At 36.5% G+C, this 22070-nt stretch overlaps 1 protein-coding gene across 2 annotated transcripts in view; it reads left to right on the top strand.

Moving 5' to 3' along the window:
* TASP1 (taspase 1) overlaps window positions 1-22070 on the top strand; it is a 70127-nt gene that overhangs the window by 28870 nt on the left and 19187 nt on the right. For both annotated transcript variants that reach the window (XM_070956464.1, XM_070956472.1), the window contains 3 exons: window positions 8135-8254; window positions 10247-10325; window positions 13800-13910. In XM_070956464.1, the coding sequence (XP_070812565.1) occupies window positions 8135-8254; window positions 10247-10325; window positions 13800-13910 (310 nt within the window). The remainder of the gene's footprint in view (window positions 1-8134; window positions 8255-10246; window positions 10326-13799; window positions 13911-22070) is intronic.

Raw genomic sequence — 22070 nt, 5'->3', positions numbered from 1 at the left:
TGTGCGTGCGCACACGCCTATATTTGACTAAGAGATAGAGAAGTGAAAAAAAACGAAAAAAATATAATATGCCAGGTTTAAAAAATTGTGTATGTGATTAGATCCATTAAAACACATGCATTTTAATCATAACTGATTTAAAAGCCATTGTTGTGATTAATTTTATGTATCATTGATTTACTGAGCTGCCATTACACACACATTTGAATCCAAGCCACTATTTTATCTGAGAGCAAATCTACTGCACCATTATAGCTTGATGATATATTTTACTATTTTCACTTTTTCAGAATGTGCATGACAAATGCAAAATGAAAAGATAAATATCTGTTGAGACATTTTCTCCAGTTTAAGATTTTGATGAAAATTTCTCAGTTTAAAGCATATTCTGTGGATCTGGAAAGGGCTGAAACCTTAAATATCAGGTAGGTAAACATGTCTGGGCATTTAATTAGCATTGACTGATCAGAATAGTCCTCTAGTCAAAAGGCAGGTTGACATTTGTTTACTAAGATTAATTTCAGCAGCCTGGTTTTCTTGCTGCTGAACATAGCTTTTGAATATATGTATATATATATATTGAACGTATTTTGCCAGAAAGAATTAAAGATGTGTGGAGAACATCTGCAAAACACATTGCTTTGTTATCTCCTTTTGTGGGGAAGTTGATTCAGAGAAAAAGTTTACATATTATTCAGGTATTTATTTTGGGTTTTTTTAAAAAAAAAATCTTAAAGAAAACAAAGATCCTTAAAAGTATTGCAGGAAGGCTGATAATGGTATCATTTCATATTATAAAGGGCAAGTCAATGCTTCCAATATGCCAGAACATGAATTTATCAACCTGTTATTTGAGATTTCAAGTATCTTGTTATGACATTGAATGGGAGAATGCCACCTTCGCAACTGAATTGAGAAATGCTATAAAATTTGAGTTCTATGTAGGGCTGCAATATCATTCTGGTCTGGTACCTTATACCAAGAGTTTGAAATTCAAATGAATTTGAGGACCATATTGCATAAAATGAGCTAATTAGTGGGCAGTATTTGAACATATGCAAAATGCAATAAATATTATTTTTATTAATAATATGTATGTTTACAAACAGTACAAAAACTAAAGGACAGTAATTGTTGCTAAAAGCAAAACTACATTGCTTACAATAATACAGTAAAATGCTGTATTGCCCTGGTTGCAATCTCCCCACTTGTTTGTTGTCCCATATCTCATTGCTATGTTGCTCTGCTTTCAAAGCTATAGGCAGCTAGCACAGACAAATGGTGACATCACAGGCAGTGTTCCTTCTGCTCACCAGCACAGTCATCATGGGCTCTCATGGCACCTGCACATGTGACAAGACAATGAGGCAGGATGGGTTCTGGTAGTGCCTTAAAAGCCCAAAGACTTAAGTGGTCCCAGATGTGGCTCACAGGTCAGGTGTTGAGGTGTTTATAAAGTACTTCCAATCAGGGTGATTAAAAATGGATGCTTTTTTTTACAAAATTCAAAAAAATTGGATTTTTAAAATTTAAATCGGATTTTTTTTGTTTTTATCAAATTTATTTTAATAAAATGCTTTTGGAGTAAAAATCTATCAAAAGATAGTTTTCTATTTAAGATACATTAATAATTTAGTTTACTCAGCATGAAATGGAGCTTAGTTATGTAGCATGAGGCTGTATATTCTGCAATATTTACATTTTTGGTAAACTCATTCAAGGAATCCAAGCTCTGCAAGCTGAGATGACATGCACTGCATTGATGCATTCACAGTAACCATGAGTTAAATCATAAAATGAAGTTCAGGAATATTCCTTTATCCCATTGTTTTGCAAATCTATGTACACTACAAACTGTATGATTGTTTGAAGAGAAATGCATCTGTACCACCAGGCTCTTAAGTGTGAGAAGGAAGGGCAAGCAGTAAAAATGAAAGTGAAATCTTCTAAGCAGCTTATAAATATAATATTAAAAAGCACCTGTCATTTCAGATCCATCATGGCAACGCCTGTTAGCGGGCATCCACTCACCTGCTGCCTTCTATGTCCTCACTTTGCTGTGTCACTGCCGCATCACCAGCCGTCCCATTAAAGTGAATGGGACTGTTGGTGAGTCAACAGCGGGTCAGAGGAGGAGCCACTGCCGGACAGAGATGACAGTTGTTATTTAAAAATTATGATTTAAATCGAGTTGATTTAAATCAAGCCTTTTTATTAGTGATTTAAATTGTGATTTAAATCGACTTGATTTAAATCAAATCCACCCTGCTTCCAACAATGCTTTATATATGTTACCTCTTTATTTTATAATAATATCATTGTTTCTGGAGTAATAGATGGAGAGAGTTGAGAACCCATCCCAGAAAGCAATACAAACCCTTCTGTAACTTTGCCAGGAAAATGTACTTGATAGCATTTTCACCTCTTTTATGGTTTGATGCCAGATGTTGAAGTTGACACAGAACAACACTCTAGTCATATCGCTATGCTGCATAACTAAATGAAAATCTGGATTGTTTTACTTGAGCAGTTCATAACAAGTAATACACAGTGAGTTTTATAGTGAGTAGGTTAAGTTTTACGGCTGCTGAAATACAAGTTATTTCTTACTAAAAAAAACTTTTCCCCTTTCCTTCCCTTTAATTGATACAAGGAAGGAACAGAATTGCTATTCTGTAAAAGGAATAATTGCTTCCCTTTGCGAAAATGTAGTTTAGTTCCCGCTGCTGTTGAGGAAATTGCATTGCACTGTGGAAAGAAATGAGATTCCAGAGAGAGACAATTTGGTATAGTGGTTGGAACACCAGACTAGAAACCGGGAGACCATAACTTCCTTGTGCACAAAAATAGCTGTGTGACCTTGGACCAGGCACTTTCTCTGAGTTCTAGGAAGCAAGCAATGGGAAACCATTTCCAAAAACTAAAGGGACTAGTCCAGGCACTGGAATCAATGGTTCCCAAAGTTACCTTTTGTCTCTGTTCCTTAGATAAAATTCCCCCCAATGTTGGAATCTTTAATACCTCCAGAACATTTTTTTAATCGTTGCAGAGCTGCTCTGGGAGAAAGGAATGAACAAAATTTCCTTTTTCCTTTTGAATGTGTCCTGCCCACCAGGATCTCCATGAATTCCAATCATGTGGATTCTGGATCTAAACCATCAGGTTGGCCTCCCTTATTTAGATGTTGACATGGAAAATACATGATGGGCATCTGTATAAATGCATAAATCTTTTAAATGTTATTTTGCAGACTAGGTATTTCTGACTGCTAATTTTAGAATGGGTTATGGTGCGTTTTTACTTTCTATTCTTGAGATCCATTGTATTTTTGTATAAAGGGTTAGAACAAGGTGTGAGAACCACAAGAGGCATGGCTAGTGATGTCATTGGAATGGACAGCAAATAAATGTTGAACACTTTGGAGGATTAGGGGACAATTTTACAGGAATTTTGAATAGTGTAAGAGCTGTTGATGAATTGATACATCTATATTCATCACAGATTGGAAAGTTTAAGTATTAAATGTACTAATTGATCAAAATTAAAATATTGAATAATTGTACTAGGCCATTAAAACAATATAATTTTAAAAATCATAACTGCCCAAGGTTTGGCACAATATTGAATGGCTGCAGGAGTCTTAAATATAGTACCATTAGATGCTGAGATTCCACTGAAGGGTTGCAGTTTAACAGCTGTGAACCTTTTTTGTGTGTGGATTAGAGTATTCTTATTGCCCTCCCTGCTTCAGGTCCTGAAGTTTGGGGATCTTAGGAATGTATAGATTATGGTTCCTTTTGTATGTTTGATTATTAGAAATATAAGCCTCCCCTCTTCTATTTTTGCTTAGTTCTTTGGTGTTAGATCCATTTATTTTTAGTTTCCATATGTGTACAATAAACTTGGTGTCCATGGGGTGATTTTTAATAAAAATTTATTTTTTTTAGAATTTAATTATGAAAATGATTTTGAAAAAAAAATCACTTGGAAATGAAAGCCACCATGATAGAGTGGTTATAGTGCTAATTTAGGGGTGGAAAGGGACAGCTTCTAGTCCTCCCTTAAACATGGAAAGTAGCTCGGTATTCTAAGGTCAGTCAGTCTTCAGCGCAAATCTGTATGCGGCTCCAAGCAAGACGGCTGATTAAATAATTTGAGGCATTACACATTGATATCTTTGCCTTAAAATCTAGATAAGTTCCATGCAAAAACAAGCAGGCCAACAACCATCTGGGACAAATGCATAAGAAAAAGATCGTTCTTTTGAATGAAGAAAGTTAGATTTATCTAAAGCTACAACAGCATTTGTTGTAAATTGTTGTAAACTATTGTAAACAGCAGTAAAGGAAGGTTTACAAGAGCTGCACTTAATGTTTTTGTGCATTTCAAAGTCTATTAATAGGTGAGATGTTATTGGAATATAGATAGGGTCATGTCCCCAATATTGACAACTGTTATTCCCCCTGGATTTCAGAGGGAGTTGCAGAGAGGGGCGACTTAAGACTTACTGCAGTTTTTATCTGATTCTCAGTTCAAAATGGCAGGAAATGGTGTTTCCATTTTTATTTTATTTTTGGCATTTTCAAGAGAAAGCTAGAAGACTTGCAAAGTAAGAATTTGAAGGCCACAAGAACCATAGGAGCTCCAGTTGACCAAAATGGTCTATCATTGCTTCTCATATGTTTTCATAATAAACACTTTGTTTTCCATAACTTATTTGAGCTTCTGCATGGCTAAATGGGATGAACTTGGTTTACAACTTTTATTCTTTCTTGGAACCATAGTCATTCAGATTAAAGAGGATTTACGATGGCCTTCGGTTGCTTCTTGGAGAGCCTTTGTTCTAAGGACTTTAATCTTCATTAGAAGGAAGCATATATACAACTCTTTCCACTGTATTAATTTGAATGGGAAACTCATGTGCAGTGCTCGCTTGTAATGGGAAGATCTGGCAGAAGATCTCTTGAAAGTCCAGTTGATAAATAATTAGTAAAATGATGGTTGGAACTCTAATCTTTGTTTTTGCCAAAAGTTGTAGCCTCTAAAAATAATTACTTTAAAAACAAATGTTTTGTGTATTTGATTATATCAGATCTCAAGATACTCTTGATACTCTAGCAAGATACTCTAGTATCTAGTAAAACAAGGATAAAACAAGATACAAACCTTGGAATATATTAAATCTATCAGTGAATACAGGTGAAACTCGAAAAATTAGAATATCGTGCAAAAGTTCATTTATTTCAGTAATGCAAGTTAAAAGTTGAAACAAATATATGAGATAGACTCATTACATGCAAAGCAAGATAGTTCAAGCCTTGATTTGTCATAATTTTGATGATTATGGCTTACAACTCATGAAAACCCCAAATTCACAATCTCAGAAAATTAGAATATTACATGAAATCAATAAAACAAGGATTGTACATAGAACAATATTGGACCTCTGAAAAGTATAAGAATGCATATGTACTCAGTACTTGGTTTGGGCCCCTTTTGCATCAATTACTGCCTCAATGCGGCGTGGTATGGATGCTATCAGCCTGTGGCACTGCTGAGGTGTTATGGAAGACCAGGATGCTTCAATAGCGGCCTTCAGCTCTTCTGCATTGTTCGGTCTCATGTCTCTCATCTTTCTCTTGGCAATGCCCCATAGATTCTCTATGGAGTTCAGGTCAGGCGAGTTTACTGGCCAATCAAGCACAGTAATCCCATGGTCATTGAACCAGGTTTTGGTACTTTTGGCAGTGTGGGCAGGTGCCAAGTCCTGCTGGAAAATGAAGTCAGCATCCCCATTAAGCTCGTCTGCGGAAGGAAGCATGAAGTGCTCCAAAATCTCCTGGTAGATGGCTGCATTGACCATGGACTTAATGAAGCACAGTGGACCAACACCAGCAGATGACATGGCTCCCCAAATCAACACAGACTGTGGAAACTTCACACTGGATTTCAAGCATCTTGCAGTGTGTGCCTCTCCATTCTTCCTCCAGACTCTGGGTCCTTGGTTTCCAAATGAGATGCAAAAGTTGCTCTCATCAGAAAAGAGGACTTTGGACCACTGAGCAACAGACCAGTTCGTTTTTTTCTTTAGCCCAGGTAAGACGCTTCTGACGTTGTTTGTTGTTCAGGAGCAGCTTGACAAGAGGAATACGACATTTGAAGCCCATGTCCAGGATCCGTCTGTTTGTGGTGGCTCTTGATGCACTGACTCCAACCTCAGTCCTCTCCTTGTGAAAGTCCCCAACACTTTTGAATGGCCTTTTCCTGACAATCCTCTCCAGGCTGCGGTCATCCCTGCTGCTTGTGCACCTTTTTCTTCCACCTTTTTCCCTTCCACATAACTTTCTATTAATGTGCTTTGATACAGCACTTTGGGAACATCCAACTTCTTTTGCAATTACCTTTTGAGGCTTTCCCTCCTTATGGAGGGTATCAATGATGGTTTTCTGCACAACTGTCAGATCAGCAGTCTTTCCCATGATTGTGATTCCTACTGAACCAGGCTGAGAGACCATTTAAAGGCTCAGGAACCCTTTGCAGGTGTTATGGCTTAATTAGCTGATTAGAGGGACACTTTGCGCCTAGAATATTGAACCTTTTCACAATATTCTAATTTTCTGAGATTGTGAATTTGGGGTTTTCATGAGCTGTAAGCCATAATCATCAAAATTATGACAAATCAAGGCTTGAACTATTGCACTTTGCATGTAATGAGTCTATCTCATATATTAGTTTCACCTTTTAAGTTGCATTACTGAAATAAATGAACTTTTGCACGATATTCTAATTTTTTGAGTTTCACCTGTATATATTCAGAAAAACGTAGTCCTAAGTAAGGATACTTAGGGATGAAAAACACACCCTTTTCGCTGCTGTCCTGTCTGGATCTGCATTGAGCAGTAAGTTCCATTTGAGTCCAATAGAGCTTACATTTCATTAAAAATACATTTCAGGACTAGGTAATTTGCAGCCCATAACTTAATTTTATTTGATCCTGAGCCTGATTCTGGAAGCATTTTGGTAATGATTAATCCTCCTATCTCATTCCTCGTACCCTGCTATGTAAAAAAATAAGAGACAGCAAACAGTATCCTAAAAAGAAATAGAAAAATGAGCATTAGAAAGAGAATAATAACTTATTATTGCTTATTTCAACCCTAGTCACTATTAGCAGAATTTTTGGGGCATTTTTTGTGGTTTTTAAAAAATTACTCTTGAAATGCCACTGTAATGTAGTTAATGTTGTAAAAGGCATTGCATAAGTTATCTTCACACTACTGGTAAACCCCCAGTTTAAGAACAAGTTCCATTCCCCAAATCTTTCCCTTAGGTTGAATTTGTATGTAGGCCAGAAGAGTATTAAACTACCATAGAAGTAGTATTGTGAATTTGAGCCTGAGTGGTGTAGGAGGCTAATGCCTCCTACTAAGGCAGCATTTAACATCCAGCTGCCTGCAATTACTGCGAGTTCAATTCTCACCAGGCTCAAGGTCGACTCAGCCTTCCATCCTTTCTAAGGTGAGTAAAATGAGGACCCGGTTTGTGGGGGCAATAAGATGACTTTGTATAAAATATACAAAAGTATGAAGGCTATTGCTTAACGCATTGTAAGCCGCCCTGAGTCTCCGGAGAAAGGCGGCATATAAAAATAAATAAAAATAAAATAAATAAATTTGAATCATTGTGTATTTATCTGGAATTTTGCTATATACAATTGTGCTATAAGATGTCCTTAAATTGGGACGTTTTTAACCTGGGGACTTGTATACATTTTGAGTAAAGCCCTGTCTTATTTTGCTTATTCAGAGGAAGAAAATACTTCATTAGAGGTGTTTTGTTATTATTGAAGTTTTATTCGGAACAAGTTGGTAAAAAAGTTTCCCTGACTAGAGCTATTGTTGGTGAGACAGCCTTCTGTCTTGTAGATAAACTTCATATCTTAGGTGCAAAAACTGACCTTAGCAAGTGATCTCAACCAATGGATGTAGAGTATGTGCAATCTGGTCAAGAAAAGTAAACAGTCCTGTCCTCTATTGATAGTTATTTGGCTTTAAGCTCCCATATGACTTCAACTGCAAAAATATCTCACTGCTTAAGGATATCTTTTCAATGTCTTTGTTTTTCTGTTGTATAGGAAAATGAGTCAGAAACATTGGACACTGTTGGAGCAGTTGTTATTGATCAAGAAGGAAATGTTGCTGCTGCCGTTTCCAGTGGAGGCTTAGCTTTGAAACATCCTGGGAGAGTTGGTCAGGTAGGTTTAATTTGATGGTACATCTTCACTTTTTTGAACCAAACTTGCTGTCAAATAGAGAGCACATTCTTCAACTTGATGAAAACAATGCTAGTTCAGGTTAGAGATTTATATGATAATCCATTCTCAGTAGGAACTACCAAACACTTAATAAAATACATTTTAGATGTGGTCCTGCTTGCTTCTTAAAATTGACTTGGAAACTGTTTCCTATTCTGTGTTTTTCATATACTTTCTAGTCAGTATTGACTTCTGGCAATTGTCTAGATGGGTTTCTACAGTTTTTTTAGCAAAGGTTTTGAAAGTGATTTGCCATTGCCTAGGGTACCCTATGTTGCCATAGGGTGGCATGAGAGAGACGGGCTGCCCTAAGGTCACCCCATAGATTCCTGGTTTCTAGCCTGATGTTTTATCCACAACTATTCCATTACTTTCTGAAATACTCTTGAGGTTAGGCAAGGCAGGGATTTTTTTTATCAGATTCTTGCCAAGGGAAACCTCATGGTTTCCCCTTATCAGTGTTATAATGACTAAGATGCAGGACCAGGGGTCTCAGGTTCAATTCCATCTCAACCATGAAAACTCATTGGATGATGTTGGAATGGTCACTCTCTCAGTCCAACATAGATTACATGGTGAATGTTGTGGAGATAAAATGAGATAAAATCTCCATGTAAGCCACTTTGTGCTCTGGAAGATATGGCAAGATATGAAACAATAAACAATTACATTTACAAGTATACAATACATAAACTTACAGACTGATATTGTTAATTTTCTGAGTTTTCATGATTTATGAAAAAGGTTTTGGGATACAGTCTGAACAACTAAAACAGAAATGTTGGGGAAAACTGATAATTTTGCAAAATGATGAAGTGAGCCCTGGAGCAGCAACATAAGCTCTGCCCCTTTTATATATGATTGTAATATACCAATGCCCATATAAAAATGGCAGAACTTGTGGCATGGCATTCATATTGCCATTTGCCCTCTTCCTGCATATATCTTTGAATTGAGATTCACTATAAAAATCAGTGAATGGGATACTATGCTATTTTCTTGCCATTGTTTCAGCCAATTTGCTCTAAAATTTACACCATTCTTAAAATAATTGTGTACCCATCCTAAACAATTCCTTAAATTACTTTTGGAGGCAGACTTAAAAAAAAACAGGGATCTACCAATGTGGGAAAGAATTTGGCAGAAATAATCCTTCTGAGTCATTCCTACATTTGTTAGAAAGAGTTCTTTGAAGTTAATTTATAAATAGTACTGTACTGCTGTATACATAATAGATTTACAGAATATACTCCCAAAATGGTTAGAAAGGCAGTGAAAAAGGTCATGGTGGAGGTGCCTTAGATAAACATCTTTTGGAATATGGAGAGAGGGGTACTTACCAATATTAATTCCAAACAATTTGTAGAAGAAGTAAAATTATGCTTGTGGACAAGCTTTTCTAAGAACAGTTTAAGAATGTTATATGTTAATTACCTTCTGATAATATAGAAATGTTGTAAATTATATTGAAAATGTGCCATTATAAAATAAAAGTGTATGGTATCGATGGAAAATTAAATACAGAAGCATATTAAAAGTTATGCAGAACCAAGAGGTTTTTATGATATGTAGCATCCTTTTATGAATTTCATTAGTAATGATCCTAAAGATTAAATTTCTCAGGACTATAATGTATTCTTATCCAATATTGTAGCTTATAATATTTTGTATCATTATTTTATTTGTTGAATATTGTTTTTATAAGTTATTTTATTGTGGATTTTTCTATATATAAAAAAAGATTCAGCTTGTCTTCTGCAAGGAAGCTGTAATGTTCATGGGTTCATGGTTTAGGGGAATACAAAGAGTTTGCTTAGAAATAAGGGACCTTGTCAGATAATATGCACAAGCCTAGAGTTTGTATTGAAACCTATTTTCTAACATTTGATTAAACTTTGTTTTTTCCATAAAATCCTCTTACTATTCTATCAGGCAGCTCTTTATGGATGTGGTTGCTGGGCTGAAAATATGGGATTTCAGAATCCTTACTCTACAGCTGTGAGTACCTCAGGTATTTACTATTCTTATAAATATTTGTCTGAATGCTAATTCTTGAAATATATTGATGCTACCTATCTTGAAATATCTAAATATTTCTGTTCAAAAACTTCTGCATTTGTCTGTTTGAATTCCAATCTCAATTGTCATTTCCTCGTATGTGACTGAATTGATTTTTCAAAATAGTTACTACCAAGTTTTGAAATATCGATGGGTGCCACTTTGGAGTAAAAGCTCAAAATACTTCTGTATAGTAGATAATGGTTCTAACATCTGTCTGGGCCAAAATGATTTAATTTGATTTTATCTGGTTTTTAAATTTTTTGTATCTATGTATTTTATTGTTTGGCTGTTCACCGCCCTGAGTCCTTCAGGAGTAGGGCGGTATACAAATCAAATAAACTAAACTAAACTAAACTAACATGGAGAGATGAATTTCTCTGCATCCTCCAGCAACTTTGCTGCTGTATCTGATCATTTAACAATAGTTCATGTGCTGTAATTTACCGCCTAGCTTCCTTCTTTTTTGCATGTGGCTTGCAGAAAGAAGCCTGGCTTTTCATTTCTTCTCCACTCAATAGGAGTTGCTTTCATGTCTGAAAATTGAAAACGTGTGTTTTTCAGTGTGGTGTATGAATGCAGATGCCCTCTGTCACACCTGCTTCTAATTTCCTGACTTGAAAGGAAAGCTCATCAAAAGAAGCAGAAACAATTTCTTTGACACACTGCTCCGAAATGCCTCGCTTTACAGAAGTTCTTTGCAATGCCATCTTGGTTCCATTGGTAGATGACTCTAAGATGCTAGGCTTGACTAATAAGTCATGTTTTACTTTGCCCAATACTGGGTTTGTTTTTTTTTTAAAGAAAAAAAAAAAGACTTTTGTGAGGTTATTTTAAACTTTAAGAAATCTGCTTAAAGGGGATTTGGGTAGGCGCTTGGCTGTGTGATAAGCTGAAATGAAAAACATTGCATGTAGTAGTAACCAAAGGTCATGTAAACTGATAAGAACGTTAACACTCACAGCCCTTGAAGTTTTCGGGCTTTTCATGTTTAATTCTATCATTCCAGGAAGAATGCCAGCACAAAATCATGCACCTCCCAAAAGACTTCCTAACCTTGGAGTACTACTGTAATGCACATCGGTCCTTTTAAAAATGTTTCTTAGCTTTAGAAATAATCGTCAATGAAAATATGAGGGCCCCAGTGACATGTGATACAGGTGATCCACAGCTGAATCAATCCTTCCTTCTTTTTTTCCTTCCTTCCTTCCTTCCTTCCTTCCTTCCTTCCTTCCTTCCTTCCTTCCTTCCTTCCTTTCCTTTCCTTTCCTTTCCTTTCCTTTCCTTTCCTTTCCTTTCCTTTCCTATCCCTCCCAGTCAGGGCAGGTAGGTTGATAGGAAAACTGGTCAGGAGCCCATGGGTAGGAGGTGAACCCAGTGGGGGAAATAGGAAACCATTTGATTAGCTTCACTGAAAAAGTTCTGCTTGTATAATAAGCTATGGTGGTAGAAATGGATTGAAGCTAAAAGACTAGGTTTGTGCGTGGAGATTTTTTTGGTACAGAAAAATGTCCAGACATCTGAGCTTTTACCTAAAATGGTACAGATGTTATACATCAGTCAGAAGTATTTAATCTTGTCGATGATCCTACTGAGGGCTAGAGAGAAACTATCAGAATATTTAAAGAGTTACCATAATACGGATTTACCTATAGCACTTCTAACAATTTTTTTTATCAGCCTTTATGGAGGGTGGCATGATGATTCAGCAGTTAATACACTGGGGTTGTCAGCTGCAAAGCCAACAGCCCAGGAGGTTTGAGACCTCAGAGACACGAGACGAGTGAGCTCACCCTAGCTCCTACCAATCTAGATGTTTGGAAGCATGCAAATGCGAGTAAATAAATAGGTATCACTTCAGTGGGAAGGTATCGGCACTCACTGATCTCATGCTGGTCAAATGATCATAGAAGTGTCTTCAGACAGTGCTGGCTCAACAGCCCTTGAAATGGAGATGAGCACCGCCCTCTATAGTTGGCAACGACTACAGAGTAAAATTCTCACAGAGGCTCCTTTACTCTTTACCTTTACATTTTCAACAAAAGAGAAAACAAGCAGCATAAAGATGCTTCCATCAGCCAGTGAGCTGCCAATGAAATCAGTGTAGCCTTTTTGACAAGCTGTCCCAACAAAGAAATTGGCAAAGAACATTCACCTGTCACCTTGATGTTTAGAATTGGTTACATTTCTGCGTTTTGCTTGTAGTTTGAGAAACACTTTTTCTTTGAGGGTGGGCTTTAATAAACAGTAGGAGTCAGTGTTATATAGCTCCCACGGGTCTATTCATATGGAAGGTATCTGCCTCCTTGCCCTGTTTTAAAAATGCATTGGAACAAAAATAGTGGAAGTATCTATGGATCTTAGTCAGCAGCATGTAGTAGTAGTAGTACTGTAAACTATTCCAGAATGAAAAATTTAAACTGTTAGGTGTGTAGAAGTCGAGGCTGTCAGTTTAAAGGTGCTAGTCTGTTTTCAGCAAGATCTATTCTGGAGTGACCTTTTAGCACTTTGAAAAGATGGCTGGGGCAAGTGTGATCCTTTGTTAAGTACTACACTGTTGGCTTAGCATCTGTTTATAATAAAGTAGGTTCTTTGTGTAAATCTCTACAGTAAAATATCTTGACATGATGTCTGTAGTAGTTAACATTGGTGCTTTCTTTCAGAGAATGTAGAGAAGTAAGCTATAGTTGATCATACAGTTTTCCCAAGTGTGATGGAAAAAAAAATGACAGGACTCTTTGGAAATTCAAGAATATTCACCAAAACAAAAACTTCACTGAAGAGACAGGACAGAGTATTAGACATATACTCTGTCCTGCCTCTTCAGTTAAGCTTCTGTTAATAGGAAGAAATGGGGGGGGGGGAGTATTAACTTGAGTACTATTTTTATGTTGGAAATGCAATGCAGGAATAAGCTATTTAGTTTTGCTAATTACTGAACATATTAAAGTTACCAAGTTCAACCCCAAAGGTTAAAAAAAGATATACCATGTTTATGAGTTTGGCTTTGGTGTTTATATGTCATAACATTGTTCTTTGTTATTGATTTATAATATAACTCAAGTGGCTTGAAATTTACATAAGCATAAGTGAGAAAACATTGTGAAGGCCCCTACGTGTTGCTAACTGAATCTTAAATACACATACTCTTTTTTTTAATGTAAAACCAATGGATCATGCTTGAAATAATAATCTTTACTATACTGAAATCATCCTGGGAGACTAAATGGTGAATTAATACTCTCTGAAATTATGGGTTCTGATTGTTTTGTTTGGTTTGGTTTTCAAGTTCTTTCTAGTTCATTGGAATCTTTTGAGATTTGTACTTGGAGAAAAGTACTATAGCAGTTCCATACAAACTATTAGTTAAGATAAATATATTTTTCTGTTTTGCACATGTATATTAACCATCCTGATATTTATATAGGTTGTGGAGAGCATCTTGTACGGACATTACTGGCCAGAGAATGTTCATGTGCTTTGCAGAATGAAGATGCTCATCAAGCTCTGCTAGAAACTATGCAAAACAAGTTTATTAGTAAGTACAAAATTTAATTGAGAGCTGGCTTCTAATTGTTTCTAGCCGTGTTAATGCAATGAAAACAAGAGTTCTATGCTACTTCGTAGGATAGGACATGGGTTTTTTTTTAATCTAAAAAGGATTGTTCCCTAATATTTTTGCTTGTCTTTAGAGTGCATTTGGTTTCTTTTAACACAAAAGATAATTCTGTTGCAGAATAATACTTTTTGCATCTTAAGAGTCATGTGGCACCATCTCCAGCCTGAATAATAATCATATAAATGAAATGCTTTTGTACTAAGAAACTAATGGTGTGATAATACTTGTATGAGATTTCATCAATGTACTGTTTCTTCCCCTGTTCTTTGATAATGTAAGTTTTGCTCCGTTACTGAATTAATACCTTGTTGCTCTACTTATTTTGTTGTTTTACTCAAGATAGCTTAAAAAATAAAATAAAGCATAAAATGACAGTAATATAATTAGGCTTAAATTCAAAATTATTATAAATTGATTTAACAATTTAAAACTTGGGAAAAGAGGGTGTTTTTCCATTTTTTAAAATATTGGTAGAATGTGTTTTCTGATAAGATTTTTTTTTAAAAAAGTGCAGGTTGTTGAAGGAGAAATCTTCCGTAGAATTGAAGCACCCATTATTTTTCATTCAGTTATTGCTGTCCTTCCTTTTGTTTTCTAAACTGGTTCTTTTGTTATAGAAATTTAATAAGTAAATTTAAACTTTATGCACTAGATTAAAATGAGTCTTATTCTGGATAGGTCACTTCGGAAGTATTCTTTAATTCTTAAAGCAGAAGAGGATTCTTTCCAAAGCAGCTGGTATTACATATATCTAGTCTCTTCCATGTGCACCATTTTAAAGGGCTTTTAATTTTATGCAAAAAGAGGGAAGGGAATGCGGTGATTGATAAACTTGCTTTTTAATGAAGTGCAACAGTTTGCTAGAGCTCTCCAGTCACTGAGTGAATGGATGTTGTGTCTTTGCCGGTCTGTTCTATGTTAGTTCTGACTCAACTGAGCAGGAATGTTTTCAAGCCTTTGAAGAGAGAGCCTATGTTTTAATCCTTCCTGATTCCGGTTCTGCTTCAGACAAACCTTTCTTCTGATCCTTATTTTAACATTCAAAATCCTTTCCCTAAATCCTACTGTAATCCACTGCTTTGCAACTCATTCCTTCATTTAGAAGTCAACTTGCATTTTTTCATTTTTGGAATATGGCTGCTGCCTCTGATAATGTCATGCAAAATTAAATACAGGCTATTGATTTCTATACATCACAAGATGGCTTGCTTTGTATGAAGAAAATTCCTTACAATTCCCTTTATACACCCAAAGCAGTTCAGTTTTATTACAGCCATTGACTATAATACTCACGTTCATAGCAATAGCAATAGCAATAGCACTTAGACTTATATACTGCTTCATAGTGCTTTTACAGCCCTCTCTAAGCGGTTTACAGAGTCAGCCTATTGCCCCCAACAATCTGGGTCCTCATTTTACCAACCTCAGAAGGGTGGAAGGCTGAGTCAGCCTTGAGCCTGTTGAGATTTGAACTGCTGAACTGCAGCTAGCAGTCAGCTGAAGTAGTCTGCAGTACTGCACTATAACCACTGCGCCACCTCAGCTCTTATGCTCGATAGACAATATAAATTGTAATACCAAATTAAGCCATACCTTTTGTAGCAATGTAAGTGTGAGCATAACAGAGGTAGGCCCTCCCTGAGGCAAATTATTTCCATCCAATTTTTAAAGACACTCAGTGGTTTATTCTTCCAAGCTTTCAGCTCATACTGGAGCCCATCATCAAAGAACTTCTCTCCCTCTAGAATATGTGCACTGGTCTGTTCTTCATATATGGTTCCTGCTTGTGTGTAGCTTTTTTTTTTTTTGTTGTTGTTGTTAATTAGGATGTTCATGGCTGGCTATTAAGTTGTTAATCATTGTTTCCTAGTATCACCGCACTCTTAGCTCCTAAGAACCTAATAGGCTCTTTACTCTGGTGGTAAATCAGAACTCCTATTGATTGAAAAGGGATTTCCCAGGCGTCAATCATTTCTCTGGATATTTTTGTCCCTGTTCATCCAACAATAGTAGTTGCTACAAAATTGAATGCATATCCTTGTTCATTTCAATGTGAGGCTACCACATTGTTTATGTGTTGCTTACCCAGGATCAAAGATAATATTCATTCCCCCTTTTGTATGAAAACCTGGCAGGCATCATTCCTAGAAGAGTCTCTGCCTACAGATTCTTTCCTCTTAAACAGTAAGACATTTATAGCTAGAGATCAGATATAGATTTCATTGAGGGCCGCATCAGGGTTGTGTTTGACCTCAGGCCGGGGTGGGAATGGCCAGGGTGGGTGTGGTCAGCTTGACATCACTCTTGTCAGAGGGGGCACCTGTGGTGGCCTGAGCATTCAGCCAGTAAAAATGGGTTCCCAAGCTCCGTTTTTGGGTGCAAAAGTCTCCTGCAGCCCTCTGTCAGTGAAAACAGCTTGGTGGGGCTCTGTGTGCCCCCCCAAGCTCCATTTTCACTGGCAGAGGGCTGCAGGAGGCCGTCGCGTCCTAAAACAGTCTGGGAGGGTGGTGCATGTCCCTCCCAAGCTCAGTTTTCACTGGCAAAGGCACCGCAGGCCGGTCCTTTGCTATTTCCAATGTGGCCCCTGGGCCTTGAGTTTGACACCCCCGCTATAGATTATCTGGAAGGTAGTGAAATGAAGGATTGAAGCTTCAGATTCCTCAATTCACATTTGCTGACTGTAAATCAGTCAACCTCAGAAACACAGGGCTGGTACACAAGTAGCAGCCACGTGTGTTTAAATGAATGAAAAATTCACTATAAAATCTAAATGAATGTTAGATGAAATTCTAAGGGCAATGTTGAAGAAAATGGAAGACTGTGGGATTGAACTGTATGTATCACATTGTTTATATCAAAGTTTTTAAAAATTATTCAAATTAGTATAAGCGAGATGAAAAATCTAAACATACAAATGAGTTTTTAGTACAATTTATATACATACAAAGATATCCGTTAACCTATCCAGTTTCAGAATAAGCAGGGTTATGCAAAGTGCAGAAAAAGAAGTAGTAAACAAACAAAAGGCAATAGATAAAAGAAAAGCAAATGGAACTAAATCTTGTTTACATCAACACTATTCATATATTGCTCCATAATTTTCTATCCTTGCAAATTATCCCTGCTTTTACCACAGTTGGCATATCAATTCATACATTGTTTTTTTTAATCTCTTTTTTTTAAATCTCATTAACTCTATAACCATGACCATGTCTTTCTCAGTTTTTCTCTACGTTGTATGTTTTGTAGTTTGATTATTTTACATTCTCTTAATATGAACAAAATCAAAATCAGTAATTTTTTAAAATTGTTATGAACTGAATGCACTTTTGTTTTCAGTTCACAACAACTATTCATTCTTGGTATGCAGTATATCTAAATTCCCTACTCCCATTGCATTCAGTTTACTTTAACATTTCTCCTGATATACCAATTCTCATTTCCATTCAACAAAATGGGCTACATAATACTTGCACTTTTCACCCAACATTTATTCTACACGATAGACTGCATAAGATATACTACTTTTCTGACAGCGAAATGCCTTAACATTTCTCATATTTTCATATACAGATTTATACAGTAACTGTAATTTACTACTGTCAAATGCTTTACTTCCATTTTCTGTAAAAAGTTTGTAAAAAGAAAATATTCTGTAAAAAGAGGTAACGGTTTTCTAGACAGAAAAGCTAAGAGCAATCAAAAGGTATAATATGAATGTGTGTATTATTTTATCTAAATATGCTTTCTAAATGTGATTTTGGTTCCCCCCTTTTGTTCTAATAATCTAAAATCTATGAAATAACAATTCTTGTCTGTAATCTATTTTATCTACTATCAATAGTAATTAATTTACTATTTACTTAGTTTAGTTTACTTTATTTTAATTTAAATTTAATTTAATTTACGTAGGCAGCTCCCTAAGTGGCTCAGTGGCTAACAAGGTCGGCGGTTCGAATCCCTCATAGGTCTCCAGCGTGAGCAGGGGGGTTGGACTAGATGACCTCCAAGGTCCCTTCCAACTCTGTTACTGTTAATTGATTGGTCTATAGATAAAATAGCTGTTCTCTATTCTAATTGCAAAGTATTAACATATTTTTAATACAGGTAGTCTTCAATTTATCACCATTTGTATAACTACCACTCAGTTATGATGGCACTGAAAAAGTGACATACAAACTCTCCTGGGACTTAGAAACACTGCAGTGACCCCATGGTCATGTGATCACATTTTGGATAGTCAAGAACTACCTTTAAAAGTAATCAAAGAGACATAATTCAAAATATATGGATACAACAGTGCCTTTTTTAGTATGCTGGATTATAGAAATGGTAAACAGTTAAAGCAACTGAAATGCTAAAACAGATTGTTTTATGTATAACATCATTCAGTATCAGTGTTTTTAAAGACATGCCATCTGATCCAAAAAAAGCCTATATCTACTGCACAGGGTTTGTTAAGAGCTGTCAGATCTTAAAATCAATACCACATTTTGCAAAAGTGCACCTAAATGGTAATGCAAAAATGCTGGGCATATTCTAATTTTTACTGATAAGAGTAGTTGCTTGAACTGCAATTTATAGTGTAAATTTTACATCTCTGACAAATAACTATGAATAAAGTAGGTTAGTAACATTATGACTTTTGTTCTTTTTATCATCAGAGTTTTATCGATCTCTTATCTACTTATTATCACAAAATAAAACTTCCCAGAGAGGCATATAAATATTTCTTCTTACTTGGGAGTACCTGAGTGGATATTCAGAATTTTATTAAAAAGTGCATGAAAGACCACCCTAGTAGCAGCTGTACTTTCTTCATCTTATTTTTATAGCTAACAGGACATTTGATTTAAGTAATGGTGGATTAGAAGCGGAATACATGAATTATGCTGTTTTTGTGTAGGTTACCTTTGGTTTAATAAAGATAAAAGATGGAATATACAACTCTGATATAGAATGAAAATAGTGTTCTGTAAACATAAGTATCTTTCAGACAGAACAGAGGATTTTATACCTCATCTATTCCTTTCAAATTCAGCCAAGTTTGTGGAATGCAAGCTTCTCAGTAAATGTTTATTCTATTTGCAGGCTGATTTGGGAGCCTAACAATTGAAATATGCGTAGTTCTTTAGAACTGCATGTAAAGTATTTTCAAACTTTTAAAAAACTCAACTATTTTTCTTTAATAATGCATGCACTGTTTTGCAAAAATACATTTTTGATAATCTCTTGCGTATGAATTAGAGTGTGGAATGTTCGCATGATGAAAAAAATACTCATGCTTCAGGTTCCTTGTTAATTCTCATATGTTGAGAAGCTTTGAAAAGGTGAAGTACTATAGAGTTCAGAGGTAGCTACATACATACATACATACATACATACATACATATATATATATATATATATATATATATATATATATTCATCTTTCGGGTGAACGTTGACTCTTGATGGCTACTGGGATTACGCAGATTACGATGCAGGACTAAACTTTGCAATCTTCTGCTGTTTAGCTTGATGCCTTAATCACTATGCCAAACTGGCTGTATATTTACTTATGTAAATACTAAATATCCTTACAACATTACTATGGCAATCTGAGTGCCTTTTTTTCATGGGTGTGATAGTTTATAGTGCAATCCAGAAAAGTTTAATAGCTTAACTTCCAAAATAATAACTTCTTTAGATCAGAGTCTACATCTATTGTTCAGGGGGAGAGGGGAGTGAGATTATTTCCAAAAACAGTTCATTGTTTATTTTTAAAATTGATGATAGGTCATCATTTCTTAACAACCGTTTGTTTGATGACCATTTGAAGTTATGGCAACACTGAACAAATGGCCTCTAAATTACGGCCATTGCAGCACCCCAGGAATCATGTGATCAAAATTCAGGTTCTTGGGATGACTTCCGGTGGCTCCGCAGATCGTCGAGGACGGTCTTTATAGACCGCCAGCCACCCGATCTGTTAAAACCGCCCTGACAGCGCTAAACAGCTGTCCGGCGGTTTGAAAAAACTCTCCTTCGGGCAAAGAAGGAGAGGAGAGCCGGAGGGGGTGGGTAGAGCTCCCCGAAAGTCACTGGATTAATTCCAGGGACTCGGAGGGTGAGAGCTCCCCAGTTCACCCCTCCCATCGCTCCGGATCGCTGGTGCCTCTGTCTTCAGAGCAAGACGTCTGCGTCCAATTCTGCCAGCAAACAGTGAGTTTTAATGATTTCCAACAAGGCAGACAGAGCGGAAGCAAGAGTGCAAGCTTTTTAAGAGAAACAGAACTTAACTCTGTGAATACATTGTTGCAAACGGAGCTCTCTGGAGTTGGAGGCTGGGAGGAAGCCTTTGTTATGGGCGGAAGGGAAAGTGAAAGTTAAAAGGAAACTGCTTGTTAATAGCCCTCTGCCTGAAGAGAAAACTACTGGGTTTTGAGTATAGTTTGAAGAGAGGATTGTTTATTTTGGAAAAACTTTGGAATATACTTTCTAAGACTGTTCACAAGATTTTTTGGCTGTAAAAGGAAAACTTTTCTTTAAATAAAATGGCTGCTAAACAACTAAAGCCACCAACTTCTAAAGGGGGAGGAGGTTCCCCTGTAGTGACTCAAAAACAACAACTTCCGGCTGATACACAGTCACAAGACCTTAAAGAATTTATAATGGGTGCCCTGAATAATCAGACAGAAATGATGAAAGGATTCTCAGAGGAGTTAAAGAAACTTACAAGTGTGGTGGAGGAAAAACATGATGAAATAAGAGATGATATTGTTTATGCAGTTTCAGGATTGGCTACTCACATGTTAAAAATTGAGGAGAGAGTGCGGGAAATTGATGATGCTAATTTGGAGATTGCAACTAAACTGGGAGAGGTTATGATACAGACAGAGAAAGTGGATGACGAGATGGTTATGTTACAGTACAGGTCAATGGAATTTGCCCTGAGGCTGAGAGGTTTGAAAGAAAAGAGTGGTGAAAATTTAAAAGATGTTTGCTCCAATGCTTTAGCAGAGCTGATTCCAGAGAGGCCAGAAGATGTGGCAATTCAAATGGACAAAATTTACAGGGTCAATTCCTGGCTGGCAAAACAAAAGCAGCTACCAAGAGATGTGGTGATCTACTTTACAACAAGGAGAGTTAGAAATGACATTTTGCAAGCGTCTTATAGAAATAAGATTAAAGTGGAAGGACAAGAGCTGGTGGTCCTGAAAGAGCTTCCTCCTAAAATGTTAAGAGATAGAAAGCAGTTTGGCTTTTTGGTGAATGAACTAAGAAACCAGCAAATTCAGTACAGATGGGATGTCCCATTTGGGATAATAGTGCCATACGCTGGGCAAAGACATCGTTTAAACACAGTTGGAAAAGCAAAAGATTTTTATGCCAATGTTTTAAAGGCTGGAAGGCCACCCTCACCAGGGGGTGCTAGAAAGCAATTGGAAATTACTCAACAAGAGAAAGATGGAGGGCAACCACAAACCTATGCTCAAGTGTTAGCTGGAGGAGCTATTCTGGAAGAAGATCCATTACTGACTGGGGGTCCACCACCAACCTTGGAGTCATTAACGATGATTCAGCTGCCAAAAGATCAACGATTGACAAGGGCTACTTATAAACAACATATGGCACAACAGCCTCAAGATTCAACTCAACAAGCCCAAAAAACGCAAGCAGTGGGAGGAGCTAGGCCGAAGTCTAAAATGGCGGAGGAGGTTCAGCTGATGCTCTCGAAGCTTGGAACGCCCAGAGATGGCAAATAAATTTCTATCTTGGAATGTTAACGGTTTAAATTCTCCACAAAAAAGAAAGAAAATATTTCATTATTTGAAGCAATTTCAGAACGATGTTATTTGTTTGCAAGAAACGCATATTAAATCTTCAGATCAAAAGTACTTGATAAATTCGAAATTAGGTACACACTTTGTGGCATCAGCATCAGAAAAGAAAAACGGCCTAGTAATATATGTTAAAAGAGGCTTAGTGGCCAATTTAATTGAGGCTGATACTCAAGGTAGATATATTGCAGTTGAATTAACAACACAGAGTGGGAAGCTGCTTGTAATTGGGGTATATGCACCTAATCAACAACAA

This window comes from Pituophis catenifer, unplaced genomic scaffold, assembly GCF_029215685.1.
Source record: "Pituophis catenifer annectens isolate HBS135680 unplaced genomic scaffold, rPitCat1.0.hap2 SCAF_1, whole genome shotgun sequence".
Taxonomy (NCBI): domain Eukaryota; kingdom Metazoa; phylum Chordata; class Lepidosauria; order Squamata; family Colubridae; genus Pituophis; species Pituophis catenifer.
Note: the sequence above shows the minus strand (reverse complement) of the source record. Positions and strands in the feature narration are given on the sequence as shown.